General features: G+C 29.5%; 1 protein-coding gene across 1 annotated transcript in view; it reads right to left on the bottom strand.

The window, feature by feature from the left end:
* Ac76E (adenylate cyclase type 2 Ac76E) overlaps positions 1–17,950 on the bottom strand; it is a 187,062-nt gene that overhangs the window by 59,306 nt on the left and 109,806 nt on the right. Inside the window, exons 5-6 of the mRNA XM_016069209.4 lie at positions 10,955–11,106; positions 7,482–7,593 (exon numbers count right to left, since the gene is read on the bottom strand). Coding sequence (XP_015924695.1) covers positions 7,482–7,593; positions 10,955–11,106 — 264 coding nt within the window. The remainder of the gene's footprint in view (positions 1–7,481; positions 7,594–10,954; positions 11,107–17,950) is intronic.

Here is a 17,950-nt window from a genome sequence, read left to right on the forward strand (position 1 = left end):
ATTCATATAGCGTATGGAGAGTGTGCAAAAAAAAATAAATCACCCAGAATAATTTTTGTTCCAATCTAATGATTTGATTTGCATGAATAGAATTGAATTAAATGTAGAGTTTAGTGGCACAAAGTTCAAAAAAGGACATGCTGCGCCAGTTTTGAAAACTGATTAAACGGTAAAGTAAAATTCGGTAAAAAAGTGAAAACTCTTAAAACACCGCAAAGATATATGCATCCAAATGGATGAAGCTTCATGGTTAACTTACTTAAATGGTAAGAACTATTAAACAATTACATACAACCTAAAACTTCAATAGTACATAAAAGTGCTAAAATGTTAGGAAGATTATTTTTATCTAACAAATCTTTGATGCATAAAATCGTGTCTCCGAAAAAAGTAAAGCGATGTTTGTTAAAACAAGGGCAAACAATTGAAGTAAGATGAATCGAAAGTGAAACGCTGCAAGTATTGCATTGGGGCAATACTTGCAGCGAACAGCAAATGTAGCTGAGTCAGCAGAGTATGTCCTATAAATATTGTGTCGCGTGCCATTTATGGCACGCGACACAATATTTTGGGCACTCCACCGATCACAATTATTGTTACACTATGAATTGTTATTACACAAATGTCATTACGCTATGAAGCATATGTAACAATTAAATTAAAATTCACAAAAAACAAACAAAATAACAAGCAATTATTAATAAAAAATTAAAAATTAATTCTAAAAAACAATTAATAACCGTAAAAAACAAGCTAACAATAAATAACTAGCAAAAAAAGTCAACAGTCCTGCTTAAAGTAACATCTTACAACCTAATATAAGTTATAGGTCATCTAATCTGTAACAACAGAAGTCACACTGATGTTACTTTAAGTTGAATCACGTGTATAACTGATACATTGCAAAATGTAATTTTTTTCAATGTAAATAAAGAGTTTTCAGTTGATAGTATTTAGTATTATTACTTTCCCAATAATCACGAAGTCAAAATTATTTGACGGCACGTCTATGACCTCATTAAGCAATTTTTTAGAGAAAATGGCACGTTGGTGTATAAAGGTTCGCCACCCCTGTCCTATACGTAGACTTGATTTACATGACCTAAAAGCCAATTTTATTAAAAATTCAAAGGGAGATTCCAAGTTAATTTTATTAATAAAAAAAAAGACATTTTCTCTGAATAAACATACTTTTTTCTCGACATATTTGGATTTGTGCCTGACAAAATAAGAGAAGGGGATCAAATTTTAGAAAATCTAAATTCTGAGTTAAATTTTAAAAAAGGATACGTTTTTAAGCTTTCTTTTCTCGAGAACTATTCAACCAATATCGTTCAAATTTTGTGTTTAGTCATTTAAAATTGCATAGTTTAATACAGTGTAAAAATCTGTATACCTTACTCGTCCAACAAATTCCACCCATTACTAAATGAAATAATTATAAACAATAAACAATATTAGCAATTATTTTCCTGCATGGAATAAATGAATTTAAAATTATGAGTAAAACTTTTTAGATTAGCTTAAAACTTTCTCAGGTATGGTGAAATGAAAATTGAATGCGGTTTAATATTTACACTAAATAATTTTTTATATTATAGATCATTAATTTGCATGATTACTTATTAAGTTAAATCCGTGAAACAACTAAGCACAATATCATGCCAGTTAATTTTAATGTTTTTCTGTACATTGCCTTTGTACTAAAATAGAGTAATAGCTGAAATAAGATCAAACAAAGAAAATCATCTTTCTTTATTAGGCAGTATTTTTAAAATTAACAAGCATGGTCCTATCCATAACATTATAATAATTATTAACAAATTATTAGACAACTCTTTTACAAAGACAAAGAGAAGGTTTTTATAAGCAGCCATTTTTATAGAATTTTTGCAACACTTTCAACGTTCGAACTGAGGAGCCCTAGGTATCCAATTCCACCACCCCCCCCCCCAGTTAAAATTCAAAGTATCAGTGAGTGAAGACTTGCTAACCGTTGCTTAAGACCATTAGAATATATCCAAAAATTGGCGAGCTGTCGAAGAATTATACAGCCAGAAATAAAGCCAACCCCACGTTATTAATATTACACGTATTAATATTAATATTAATATTATACATTATAAAATCAAATAACAACAAATGTTAATGTTAAACGTGGTTAAAGAAAGAAAGATTAGAAACAGAATTTGATACTCATTTGTCGTAACATTGAATAATAATTAGTTATACACTTGTATTGAAATAAAAAGTTGCATGTTACATTTATTGAGAATTTATTTATTTATCTTAGGAGGGGTTAAGAAAGATCAAAAATGATTACAGTTATGAAATAAAGGAAATTTAAAAGCTATGAAGTTTGTAATGGTGATAATGGCATCACAGCAACAAATTATTAATCAATCATTCGTCTTTCTTATTCAAAAATAATATTCAATTGTTGTATCACCTTCGGCCATGTAGAATTGATATCCAATTCATTTATTTGCATTAACTTTTATTTTAAGTAATGCATCAGATAATTTTTTTCCCTCAAGATTCGTAAATAACGTAAATAACATGATAGATTATTGCAAACAAAACGACACTGTTAAGAAAGATTAATGTTATTAAGTGTGAAGTAAATCTACATAGTTAATCAAATAAGAGTTAAACAAATCTTTATCTTACCACGATTGAGATATTGAAATAATAATTTCAATTATTTCAAACAATGACTTTCTCAAAGAATAATATTTTTACTGAAATGAGCCCTGAGAATAGAGCTATTTTTCTTGGGGCAAGAGTTTAATCGTTTACTTAAGTAAGCAAGGGAAGAAATAATAAGATTCTTGCGAAATATTGAAATTTCGCTTAAGTATGAATAGTTAGTATGAAGTAAACTCTGTGAAGAAACAAGTTCAAAAAAGTAACAATTATTATAACGAAATTTAAAAACAAATATAGTAATTTAATTTTCCTGTTTAAATATTTAATTTATTACCCTCCTTTAAAAAAAGCTATGGTATTCAATTTAGCTTTGCTTTTTAGAAGTTAGTACACGGTAATTATGATAAATATAAATTTCGAAATTCTACAGTTATTAATTACCAACTTCTATTTTTTAAGACACCTGTAATATTTTTGAAAAAACACTTTAAACGCAATTTGTCTACTTACTTCTGTTCTATTGAAAAGGCAATTATATTTTTTCTAGAGGAAACAGATTTATTTTACTTAGGTCACACGCTTTAGCTTATAAAACTATCTCCCATCTTCTGTCAAAAACTGAGTTTTTTTCAAGGAAAAAAGCTTTGACCAAAATTCAGCATATTTCTGGAATTGCTAAAACTATTAGAATTCATACTAAATATGTTCAGCCGAAGTTGAATAATCTAACGATAACTTATTAGGAGAAATCTTTTCTAATTTGTTACGCATGCGCTCTGAAACTCTTGCTAACTGGAATATTTTTGCCTGCTCGCCAGTTAGTTGAATTAGCGATTTCGCGACAGCAGTTTACTTTGGCTCTAAGCGAGTTTCAAGGAGCAGAGCCTTTTTTTCCAACCACTTTGGAAGTTTGAAGTATGTTCTAATTCAGTTTTTCATTTTAAAGTTTTTAATAAATTGTTTATTTTGGTAATTTAGTTTTATTTCGTTATTCGATGGCTCATATTAGTTTAATCCATGTTAGTATTCCCCACAAAATACATTATATGGACTTCAATGATTCTTACCTACTAGTACAGAGTGACAATTATTGAACTATTGTGAAACAAAACCGTATAACTTCTGAACGGTTTGCGTGATGAAGTTCAAACTTCGTGGTTGGCCGCAGGGCATGATGGGAATTAGTATGCGCAGGCACACGCAACTTGTTGCTGTCGGCTATATGGATGATAAAATGTCACGGTGCAGCATGTCGAGCAAAATTGGCTCATTGGATTGATAATCCATATTTGGCAATCGAGAAATCTCTCCATCCTCAACGAGTGACTGTATGAAGTGCAATGTCCAATTACGGAATAATCAGTGCGATGTTTGTAGACGGCAAAGGTGACTACTGAACGATATGTGAAGGCTTTGGAAAACTATTTCATCCCCGTTATCCGAAGTGTCAACAAGGTGGACATGCAAGACGAAGTTCGACCCCACCAGACCAAGAAAGTGTTTGAGGTCCTTGGGGAGCACTTTTAGGACCGCATTCTGGCTCTGAGGTACCCTGAGTCTACTAGAATGGAACTTACTTGGCCATCGTATCCACCGGATCTGAACACACATGACGCATTTTGTAGGGCTATATTAAAGACTATGATCAAAATAACACCAAACTCGATTTTGAGCAGAAAACTGCCATTCAAGAGGTAGCATCGACAGCATCGATGTTCCGACACTTCAGCGACTTATGCAAAATCTTGCTATTCGTCTGCGACAATAGCCAATGATGAAGCATAATAGCATATCGAAGATGTCATAACCTGATTCCGAATATCTATAGTGACGTATTATTCCCCATTGTATTATTCCCCACTCCCCTTTCCATATTGAATAAAGTTTGCATACTCAGTAGTTTTTAAATAATTTACCTTTTATTTCATATGGCTTAATAATTGTCACCTTCTATGTTTGCCAGCACAAATCTTATATAACATCAAGAACTTGGAACTAGTGATTTGATACACATTAAAAAATGCACATGTCATAATTGTTTAGAACAAATAATTATTAATACACTTAACTATTGACTTGTCGCTTATTTCTCAATAGTCAGTTTACTTACATTGATACTTCAGATGGCATCATTGAACATGAGCTTTTTTACTTTTAAAGAATTTTTCGACAGTATTGGGTTTTACTACCCCCAAGATCAGACTGGAAATGTGGGTTCTAGAGGGAGATTTGAATAATAAACTCTATAATAGTTGGGTTTTTTTTTTCGAATTTTGAATATCAAATAAAACTAAAAATGTTAAAAGAAAGAAAGAAAAAAGAAAAAGGAAGAAGAACGTTACTGTTACTCATTTTGGGATTCTGTTAATCTATTTATATAATTTAATAGAAATTAAACATTTTCCTTTCCCTAGAAAAGCAGCAAATAACATCGTTGGATTTAACTTTACAAATTATAGGATTACTTTATTATTTCATTATAATGTTAATTAGTAAAGAAATAACAGCAAACAAGTTAACTGAATTTAAAAGAATTTTTTAAACTGTCAACTGTCGAAACAGTAGAATAAACTGTTGTAGTCTAATAATTCAGAAACATTAATAGCACAATGTGTTGAGTGTTTTACTTTTACTTAATACCTAAAACTTTCTGAAATGATAGATGGAAAAGATCTTTGGATTTAATGTTACAAATTATAGGATTACTTTGTTATTTCGCAATAATTTTACTCATGAAATAAATAACAGGAAACAAGTTCACTGCATTTAAAAAAAAATCAACTTTCAACTGTGGAAACAGTCGAATAAATTGTAATCTCACACTGTAAAAAACTTCAGAAACTAATTTTGACTCTACAAAAGTGTTTTCAAAAATCTCAGATAACTTCATTTAATAGCATGTTCTTGATCCTTGTTTGAGAAACATTTCTTTTATTTTCAATAGAAACGCATTCAGGACTTTGAAACCCTATCACCAATTAACTTACGCTAAATATTGGTATTTTCAATTCTGGATTTCAACATAAGTTATTTCTCTATATAGGGTAATTTAATTTCCCTATATTGAAAAATAACTCTCGTTGAATAAACATATATCTTAAATTTAAAAACGACCTAAATAAAAAAAATTAAACTGTCAACTGTTAAATTATTAGTCGTTCAATTGATAATAGCAATCTGTCAACTGTCATCGGAAGGTACCTTTTCATAAAAAAATTGTCCCCTGCCATTGTTACCATAAAGGTATACGCGAATTTTGATTATGTCCCCCTTTTAAATAGATTTGACTCTCCTGCTTTACCCCTTCCTTTTCGCTCCCGTGAAAATGGCGGGGTGAGGTTTCGCCCTCTATTTCTCGCTCCCGTGATATTTCCGAGCTGGAGTGTTCAGTAGTAACGCACTAATAAGAATAAAACTAATTCATTTCTTTTGTCCGGGAAACATTTTATTTCTCATTTTACACTCCAGATGGCAATGCCAGTATATTTTTAAGGTAATTGTAGATAGTTAGTTTATTTTAAACTAGATGTCAGCACTAATCAGGGATACAGGGATTTAAAAAAATAGGCACTTTCATGACCGTTTTCTTGGAAATTAACCGATCGTTAAGGGGTTAAGGAAACTGGTGAAAAATATCTCCTCTCCTTCAGAAAAATAATATTGATATTAAAAAGTTTAAAATATTTGCGTTTCAAACAGATTAAACAAATTTTGCAGTGTTTTATGACAATCCAAATTATTAAGCTCGATATCCTTCGTAAAATATATATTCTGTAAAAGATGTTATGTTTTCTTTATTCATAAAGAGATAAAAAAAATGAAAAATGGTTATCCCTAACAAGATAAATTTCCTTAAAAATACATTATGAGACCATTATTGAATCGATTTCTTCCAATTTATGTTTTCGAATAAAATGCTACATAGCATCTAGAAACCATTACGTTCATTTTTTTATTTAGCTGCATCTTGTCATCACCTTAGGTAATTTTCTGAATATGCAAAACGCAATTTTTCTCATAAATTTTGCAAGAACAAAAATTTCTTCGACGTGCCTCCCTTTTAACAGCTAAAGTGAAGTTTCGCTTATCTTTTTGGTGATATCAAGATAACTTTTGGAATTACTTGTCTCCTATTTTCGAGACAAGATAATGAGAAATTCGATACCTCTTTTTCAGCATCAATCATACCGAATTGTGAAATTTTCGACTTATTATTTGCTTTTCATTTTTTTTAGGCATTCGATCTTTATAGCCAAGCTACACAAATAGCATTGAAATCCATTAAACTTAATATATTATTTTGAAAGGCAAAGTAATGGTGCAATTTTTTAATAACAAATTGGTGCAAGAAAATAAAAATTGGCAATATATTCTCATTAATGATGTTAAAGTGATGAACGCTAATGCATCTATTCGTTTTAAAATGCATTCACAAGTTTTTTTTTAATAGTTGATTTCTTGATTATTTTTTTTACTTGAGTTCTAGAAAATTTCTTTACGAAATTGAATTCTTACACCACTGATAGTTTTAAATGGGAATAATAATGACTGTTACATAAAATAGGTTCGGATATTTGAGGTTTAACTTTTTCATTGTGATGAACTAGATAACTCGTCTTCCAAGAATATTCGTGCTCTATTGTTGTATTAGGGAATATGGTTAATGAATGCAATTAATTATTATTTTTTAAAGTAAAATTAAAATTTTTTAAAGAAATATGTGTTTTGTTAATTTTTAGTGCTGCGGGGGAACTCTTAAGTACAGATTGTGGAACAAAGGCGCGTCATTGCTGCGATAAAAGTGCTAATTGCGTATTATGAAAATGACTTACTTGAGCTATTTGATCGAAGCGGCCAAATAGTTCATTCAGAGTCTTAACCAAATCTGATGCTGAAAGTTGTTCCGACAGAGGAGTAAAGTTCACTATATCTGCGTAAAGTATGCTAAAAATAAAAACAGAAATGTTTTTTTTAGAATTTCAGTTAAAATATTTAGTGTAAAATTATATCATAATATAATAAATTAAATTAAGAAACAAACATAAAGCTTAGAAATTTGCACTTTGAAAAAAAGTATGATTAAAACTAGCAGAATATGATAGCATTTATAGTGTTTCTGGCTATATTCGGCTGGTCTCGAAGTTGGAGGTTGCTACCTCCAAGCTACAATAGATACATTTTGGTAATGTTCTTCCCGAACTTGATAATCTTCTTCTCTTGTGTTATCTGTTCTTCAACTTTTTTAAGGCTTATAATAAATCGTACTTTGTAATAAGCACACAAGCCTGCATATGCATGCGTAATAATAAATTAAGAAATAAATTCTTGGAACTATAATGCCTTTTTTAAATATGGTTTTTTACAGGGGCTTCCCTGAAAAGAAATCTCGCCTTTTCGCGAAACGTTATTGAAAATGGATTTAACGGGTTCGGATCAAAGTTTTATCCTGGATGTGTAACAATTAATAAATTTGGTTTTGATAAAAAGGCAGGCTCTTGTGCATAATGCAAAAAATAACTTGTATCTTGTCATATTGAAGAACAGACTGCACAAAATAGTTAAAAACAGTATGAACATGTAGAACCCGCTACCTCTACTCTAAAGAGCGTATAACGGATGAACAACAGCCAGCCGCAAAGGGAGGTTCTAATAATATGTAATTTTTTAACTTGCAATAAATCTTAGGGAACTTCTTTGCCATGCAGTATCGCAGTTCCGCTAACCCCTCTGAAGTGCAGCAACACTGTATATACACTCATGGATAAAAAAATTAGCGCACCAGGAAGGAATCGTCAAAATGAAACGAAATTTTACATACGTAATGACTACTTTGATATAAGTAAATGATTAGAAAAATCAAAGATTATCGTTTTTCTTTGATTTCAAACCATTTACTTATATCAAAGTAGTCATTACGTATGTAAAATTTCGTTTCATTTTGACGATTCCTCCTTGGTGCGCTAATTTTTCTGTCCATGAGTGTATATGGTAGGTAGGTACTTTATTTACGTCGCACTAATAGAACCTCACAATGGACTATTGGCGATTCTCTGGGAAACATCCCTGTGGATGATCCGAAGACATGCTACAGCAATTTGATCCTCTGAAGAGAAGATGGCTCCCCTGCTTTGGTAGTCTGGCGACCTACTCGCGAAGTAAAGCATTTTACGGTAGAACTGTTTAACGAGGTACAGCACATCCTCGGTCCCAACTCAGGATGATCAAAGTGGTTACCCACCCACTCACTGACCGCAGACAATGATGATTGACTTCGGTGTTCTACTGAGAACCGTGTCTTTACTATCAGTTCACTACTAGACGAATATATATGGATACACTGAATATATATATGATTGATTTCTTTCGCCAAATTGTGCTTATAAATTTTTAAAATAGAAAAGAACTAAGCCATTTTTTTCTTTGCAAAGAAAGCCACATATGTATGTAAATAAATTCCACTAACCTCCTAAAGAGGGATAAAACCGAGACCTTATGTTTAAGTTTAGTGTTCACTTTAAACAAAAGTTTGAAGTCATCACTCATGACCCTTTTCTACTCATTATAATTGAAAAATATATTAGGAAAATAAATGAAAAACCATTAAATAACCACTATTAACCATTAAAGTAAACAGTCATTTTAAGTAAGCGGAAGGTCTATTGCTGTTCTCTGTGGTAAACGGAATAGACATGAAAATTTTAAAATTATGAAATAAACTGTGAAATGAGTGACAATTCTGAAGAACAGTTGGGTAATTTTAAAGTGATACTTTAGATCATGGCTTAAAAACCATTTATTTAATTATATTAACTTTTCAGTTTAGTAGTTTTACAGTTTAGTCAGTTTAGTAGTTCAGTTTAGTAGTTAATTGTGTGGTAAAAAGAATTACATTTTTGAGAACCAGAATTTCTAGCAACCCGTTACCATCGTACAATAATTTCATCAGAAAGTCGCAAATAAAACTACGACAAGTTATTTATATTGAACTTCGCAATTTCATTTCAGAAAGACTCAAGATATACTCTCCATACTTTACAGGCACTCTATATTAACAGTACATACAATATTTTTGCTACTAAATTTTATTCAGATGTATTGCTATATTTCATTCAATATCACAAATGAAATTGTGGCAAGATATTTTATTGAACTTCATAATTGCATTTAGGAAAGACTCAAGATATACTTTGAAGACACTCTGTATTAACAGTATATACTATATTTTTTGCTATACGTATAGTACAATAATACTATAAAGTACAATTGCTATATTTTTTTCTACTAAAATTTATTAAGATGTATTGCTATATTTCACTCAATTAAGTTTAAAATTTTTAGTTTATTGCAAATTCGTTAATACGATACATGATTTATTTTATGATTCATAAGTTCATATGACAAATAAATATCCTTAGCTGACGCTTTAATTAGTTGAATTAGTACTATTTATAATTCTTAATATTACTTTTTATAATAACATAGCAACAGAGTAACGATTCTCTTCAATAGTTAAAGAAAAAGAATTTCGTTGAAAAAAACGTAGCGATTGGAAAATGAGATAAAGAACTTTAAGCATTAAGTTTAAAAAAAAGTAATTACTTTTAGTTATGAGTATTTTTTTTTTATCTCAAATAAACTAAAAACTAAACAATCAGTTGGTACTTAATATCGTGACTACCATCGTTTCATTGAGAAATACGATAAATAAAATAATCTCTTCTTGTCAACGCAGGATATGAAAGTTAATAACTGTTCCCTAAACTTTTGCTTCGAATCGAAAAAAATCGAGAGTTTTTCTAATGGTATAAAAAAGATATTAAAATGTCAATTAAGAATCCAATCTATAGTTTAAATTTTTTTTCTACAAAAATACACATTTAAAATGGATAAATCTTTAACGATATAAGCTGTGTTTTTAATCTTAACTTCTAGTTAATTTCTTTTAAATTATAAAAATATCTAAAATTATTGCGAATTAAAAATAAGCTTTCCATTAGGTAAACACTGGTAAAGCCGGCTCAATTTCAGAACGATGTTTTTTATAATTAAAAATGACTCTATTATACTGTTTGATCGAAGTTCAAGGAAAAAAATAACTGTTTAAACTGTATCTTAATTAACTATCGTACTAGAAAAATTACTTAACAGATGTTGATTAAAAACTATAAATTAATCGGCATACGCAAATTCAAATTTTTATATAATTATGGAATTTTAACGTAGTGAAATATATTTGATGAAATATATTTACTACCAGTTTACAATTGAGCTAAAAGGAAGTTTTGATGAGTGGATGGAATCTCACCTGACATTGTTATGCCTCTGAACATAGAGCTCATGAAAACGTTGCTTTGATTGGGCATTTGAACTTTGACAGGCATCAGCCATTTTGAGCATGATGCTTCTTTTCACTTCAGCAGCGATGTATGCGGGTATAACACTCAACAACAGCTGTTCCTAAAAACATGAATAACTTATTAAACTAAGATATTATTTATAATAATTGCTTTATCATTTATAATAATTGCTTTATCATTTATAATAATTGCTTTATCATTTATAATAATTGCTTTATCATTTATAATAATTGCTTTATTATTTATAATAATTGCTTTATCATTTATAATAATTGCTTTATCATTTATAATAATTACTTTATCATTTATAATAATTGCTTTATTATTTATAATAATTACTCTATCATTTATAATTATATTTTTTTGGCTTTTCAAATATTCATTATGAATTTTATTTTATTTCATATCCGTCGATGAGCAGCCGGCCCAATTTTTTAGGTTTACGACTACTAATGTTCAACTCGGTAGCAGTGTAATTTTTGAACCAATCCAGAAGACAAGAAAACTCCTGGATCAGTACCCCCAGAGGTATTGATTTGCTATGGGAACTTGAAATACTTTAAGACTCGACAGATTTAACGTGCATTAGTCGCCATTTATTGACCGGTGGGGCTTGAACCCACGAACTCTTGGACATGGGCCCACTGCCCTACAAACCAGGCTATCCCAGGCCTAATTATGATATTAAAGTAAAATTTTTTGTAGTTAAGGAACTATTGAATGAAGTTTTATTACAAGAAGTTAAATCTCATAACACGCATAGCCAAACTATATTTAACGACCAAAGAGGATGCGATTGTTCTTGTTTTCCAGGGGCGCCATCTATTGCCAGGAATTCGACTTCTGCCACGCCATTAATAGGACGGACCATACATCCATTCATTCATCGTAATTTTGACCTGAATCAGAGAACGATCGATCTCCAATCCAGTACTCCCAGAGGTATTGATTTGTTATGGGAACATGGAGGACTTTTGCGACTCGACAGATTTAACGTGCATCAGCCACTTTACTGGCGGGGCTCGAACCCACGAACTCTCGGCCTGTTATTACATTATTATTATTTTAAATGACAGCCTACATCTTAACACCAGCCGCACTGGCATAAACCACAAAGGATCACTTTTTTAGGGTTTTACTGTATATTAATACTATGGTTTTATTGCATATACATGTCAATAAGACAATTTTATTGTTTAAAACTATATGTGATTTATTTTTAATTAAATTTTTTATTTTATTTCGTAAACTTTTTAATTTTAAATAATTTCAAAAAGCAGCTTGTCTCTTGACACAGGTCACACACGCATCAACCACAATGGATCACTGGTCAGAGATTTTACTATATATTGATTATTAACAAAAATTCGTTTATTTGAAGAAAAAAAGCTTTAATAATTTTAACAAGGAAAGCTGATTGTCTAGTTAAGAGTTTTAAATTTTAAAATTGTGATTTTCTTTTTTGTAATGCTCGGTGATAATTTTAAAAATAAAAAAAAATCCTTGTAATTTTCCAAACCTAATAATTGTAAAACGAAGTTTTTTCTAAAAAAACAATTTAAAATAATAAATTCCTGCTTATTTGGCAAAAATAATTTTAAAAAAGTACTGATTTAACATTAAGAAATGAAATTAAAATTGTTTTAAAACTTATTTTAAAAATGAGAGAAAGATTACGGTTCAGAACTATGATTAAGTACTTTTCACAATCATGCATAAATAATTTTAAATAAATACAATAGGTATTCCTAATTAATGAATCAAACAATCATAAAGTATGAAATATCAAGCAATTAATACAACATATGAAAATAGATAAAATAAAATACCAAACAATTTAATTTACTTAACTGTAATCAATGAAACTTACTTAAAAAAACTAAATTTGTTAAAAAAAATATATTCGTACTATATTCGTGAATATTTAACTTTTTACTACATACATAGATAAGTAGATATTCTTTAGAAAAGCATTTTAAATAACTATCAATTTCTGAAAAAGAAATTGATATTATTTGAAGACTCCTATTTGAAGAAATAGGAAAAGCATTTTATAGAGAAAAATACAGTTTTGAAAGTTTAAAGTATTTCGAAAGTTCCGAGAATTTAAGATTGAATTTGAAAGTTTTTCATTTGAAATTTAAATTGTTTTTGAAAAATATCAAACATTTTCAAGATTTGATTCCTTGAAAAAAAGCTCTACAATAGAAGTTATAAGTAATGTGGCGGAGAGCATTTAATTAAATCCACTGTTGTTTTAAAATACAGAAACGTTTTCTTCTACAGTTGAATAATTTTTTATGACGAACCCTACTTAACAAATCAATTGCATTGGCTGTAAGTTGGTTGCTCTGTTAATTTCAATACTGAATTGGGATGAAGACACGTCTTATTTGAAAAAAAAATGCTAGAGTTCCTTGTAAAGAATATATTAATTTTCATTCAGTAATTAGATTTTAAAAAATACTAAAAACATAGAATTATTGATTTTTGAAATTATTTTTGATTTAGTACATAACTGTAGTACAAACATGATGCTGAATGCAGAATTTTACTATTTTTGATCTTTTAAAACTGAATGAACATATCCTTTATAATGTATGGTTCAAATTCCAAAAAATAATTATTTTATTTTATTTAATAACCGTCGTTGAACAACCGTCTCAATTTTCGAGTTTACGACTACCAATGTTCAACTCCATAGCCTTGTAATTTTGAATCTAATCCAAAAGACAAGGAGACTCCTGGATCAAGTATTAGGAGAAATCTGTCTTCATGGAGGACTTTTTGATGGAACTAATCCGTATTTGCGTTAAAGGGAGAGGAAAACAATGAAAATCTAACACGGTTCGCCTGACGGTAACGGGACTCTAGCCCATGATCAGTCTACCAGTGAGAATATTTCACGTCAGCATTGTGGTCGGGGCGAGCCGTTTCCAGAATTCGCATCGACCAGCCATCGCTGGGATTCGAACCTGGCTCACCTCATTGGAAGGGGAACATTCTATCCCCGGAGCCACCATGGCTGAAAAAATATAATAATGGTAAATTGCAGTTAAATTATAAATATGTTTGCATTTCAAATAATTATTGATCATAACTTATTACTTCAGTTCATTACTTATTATTCAGTAACTTATTACTATAGTTCATTGATAATGCCGACTGGACTTCGTAGTGGTTAGGGATCTGACAGCATATCAAGAAGATCCTGAGTTCAAAATCCCGGACAAGGCATGGATGTTCCTTCACTTTTAGTACTTATCTGTCCTTACTGTGGGAACAACGTTGGCCTACTTAATAGGGTACCCCCAAAAGAGTGGCCAACAAATTTTCCCAACTGATAGTTCACTAACTAAAGTTAATAGGTTGAGCATTGAAAGAAAAAGAGTTCATCAATTATTTATTATTCTTTTTAAGTAACGTTTTCAATATCTAAATAATAAATAAAAATTGCTTTTTTTCCCTCTGAACTGACACACTATAATATTTAAGAAAGTTGTCAATTTTTTTAAATCAAATTAAAGACACTAGCTTCACTAGAATGAGATCAAATATTTTTAACTCGTTAGATATATATACGATAGAGTTTAAAAGAAGTAAAAAAAAAGCATATGTTTTCAATATTTTCACATCAAAAGCAAAAAAATAAAAAACAATAAAAAACTTACCGAGACATTCAAACTACTTTTTTTTTCTTTCATTAAGTAATTCAATTAATAACATCCTATGGATTATAATTCACTGTAACAATCTTTCAAGCTTATAAAGAGAGTGACGTGCATTTTATAAATGTTCGTTTTTCGTGAACGAAGCTGGAACATTCTCAACGCCAGTAAAGATTTTATCTCAAAGAAAACTATTTTAGCGTTATGATGTCATTATTTATATTAACTGGTTTAGTTTAATTTATAGATTTGTAATAAGATTAAAAACTCAAACATCAAATTTACTTCAACTAGTTTAAGTATTTATGTGAAATAAAAATACTTACACATCTTAACATTTTTTCCAAAAATAATTTACATTTTGTAATGCTCCTAGTAATCCCCTCGTATCTTCAACATACTCACTGTCAAAGTATCATGGCTTTGCATTCAAAATAGAAAACCATAACTATACTGCGATGATTACTACAGACAAACCAAGAATTTCTCAAGAGGTACATAAACGGATAAAAAAAAAATCTGCCTCGTGAATCACAACGGTTATATTTTGAAGAGATATTTCTTAGATGAAACAAGAACGAGAGTCATAATCCAGAGTAAAATAAATTTCACAAGAACCAGTAAAAGAAATAAATAGGAAAGATATAGCGGGGAAAAAAAAGGTTTGTGGGTTTTATGTCCTTTCTAAATAATTCTCCGTTTCAGAAACCTTTTTTATTTTCAAACGGTAGAAAAGGAAATATAAATAATTTTTAATGGGATTTTTTTCGAGGGGGATTATATTTTAAAGTGCTTTATTGCATATGGTCGATTCCCCGAAATTATCTGATAAAGTACACTGTAAGAAATTTTCCAAAAGAAATGGTTAAATAACGATTTATTTCATTCTTATTTTGCCATATTCAAACATAACAGCCAAATAACCGTAAGTAAGGTGTTATTCAAACTGTTAACGGTGGATGAAAACCATTTATTAACTGTTTTCGCCTAATACTATTACGCAACCAGAATTTTATCGCACCAACTAGTCCCACTTAATGAAAGCACTTAGTTTTTTGCAGCTGGGTACATATTATAGCCGAAGACGAAGAGGCTAATCAGTCAATCTCACGGCCGACAGAATGGGGGATCGAGTCCCAGGGTGGACACAACAGCATTTCTTCTATACCCATCAACACGGGAAGAGCTTTCAGTGTCATGCACTCCGCAATTTGTGATCCTGGACTATTACAATGTAATACTCTCCTTCACGCATAGATAGAAACACCATAAAGCTTTTAATACAAAAAGTCTAGTATTTCTCATATCTTAGGATAAGGAAAACATCCAGATAAACTAATTCAACTAAATTCCTAGTTCTTGATAAAACACAACTTAACCGCAACACCCATTACCTAACGAATGGCCTGACTGTAATATCTAGTTAAATTTCTTTTTTTTTTTACGGTTTTGAAACCAAGCCAGTTGTAAATGGCTAAAAATACGCATAGTTTTGCTAGCATGTTTTTTAACCATACTAGTTGTAAACGATTTTAAAACTATAAAGGTAAAAAATGCTCTTTATCACAAACTTTACTGTTAATTAGATGAACAGACAGCTGTGATTATTTTACAGTAGATTTAGAAGATAATTTAAACCGTATATGATAAAACAGGTTTGTCCCGGATTTGGACACAGTGTTAAAATCTGTAGCTAAAACAATGTTAATTATAAAAAGATTTATTAAACGTTGCTAATAATAATTATTATTATTAAATATCGCCAAGCATAAAAATGAATTGCAAACTTGAAAATACGTTCAAATGATCCCTCTTGTCATTCTATCTTGCATTTGTTGAATATTTGCATGAAAAATCATTTCGCTGAAGAAACTCAAAATTGGTGAATTCACTAATGGTCATTATTACTGGATCAATTAAGTAACCACGGTACTAAATAGTTTTGTTTTTAGACTACTTAGTATGGGACTATTATGATTAAAATAAAACCAAATTGCTTCTGATGGTACCTATTAACTTTGCAGATAAATTAGAAACCCTCTTATTTTTTAACTAAAATCGAAGCGGGATTTCTAAATGTGGCATCAGTGAAAAAACTAGAATAGCATCTAATATTATTTAAATTAAAGTCATGAAATTTAATAAATACATAACAAACTAAAAAAAATATGTTGTTACATTATCTTGACAAAATATCCAATTTAATAAATATATTTAAAGCGAAGTTACTGAAACAATTATAACTTGGATTTTAAATATTTCTGTAATATTATGGGAATTGTTTGAGAAACTCAAATTACACTGGATTTATATGTTTTACTCCCTCCTATTCCATAATGATTTACATTTGCAAATAAAGTACACAGACATAAAACTTTTAACGAAATTCGATCAATATTTATTGCTGTCAGACAGTTAATTTATTAAGTAATTTGAATTGAAATTTTGAAACTAACTGGTTAAGATTACTCCCATGCCATGTTAATTTATTAAATAATTTATAAGCAAAACTTTACAAAACATTAAAGTAAATTATGAGAATATGTTTAGGTTATTAAGTTTAAAATCTGCAATGATTTCATAAATTTATTATAACGCAATTTTAATTTGTGTATTCTAGGCAGATATTAAATTTCTTACTTATGGTTTGAGCTCTAGAAATAGTTAAAGTTAGTGATAATCAAAATGAATAAAAAATCTAAAGAGATGAAAAATTTTGATCAAAATTTTTTTATGGCATATAACATTTCTTTAAAAAAATTTTGTAACATACACCATTCACACTTTTAAAGTTTCTTGTATTATTCAAATTTTAAATGTTCGGATCACAGAATGATCCTAACATGTATTCACATTTTTTAATTGTTATTACAGTATGGTTTTCTAAGTAATAACATCTAGATAATACTTATTACATATTATAATATTAATTTCATCCCGTTGCTAAGATATTTACATGGAAAGTATCTTTATTTATAATATGTTAAAAATAATACAGATAATTTTAATAAACATGAACATACAAAATAATACTGATAATTTTTATCGCATCTAAATAAAAAAGTTCTAACAAAAATATTTAATAAATAAATAAAAAATTCTGTTTGTATTACCATCTAATTGGTGAACTTAGTAATTAATTTTGAAATTTTTTAATAATAAGTAAACTTGTTTATTTAGTTGAACACCGTAAACTGTACTCTCTCCCTAAGAAATTTCTGCAATCACCTGTCATTATTGAAACATCTAATGTTAGGCTTTGAAAATGATTACTTA

Source organism: Parasteatoda tepidariorum, chromosome 3 (assembly GCF_982258835.1).
Source record: "Parasteatoda tepidariorum strain Cologne lab strain chromosome 3, Ptep-v5.0, whole genome shotgun sequence".
Lineage (NCBI taxonomy): Eukaryota > Metazoa > Arthropoda > Arachnida > Araneae > Theridiidae > Parasteatoda > Parasteatoda tepidariorum.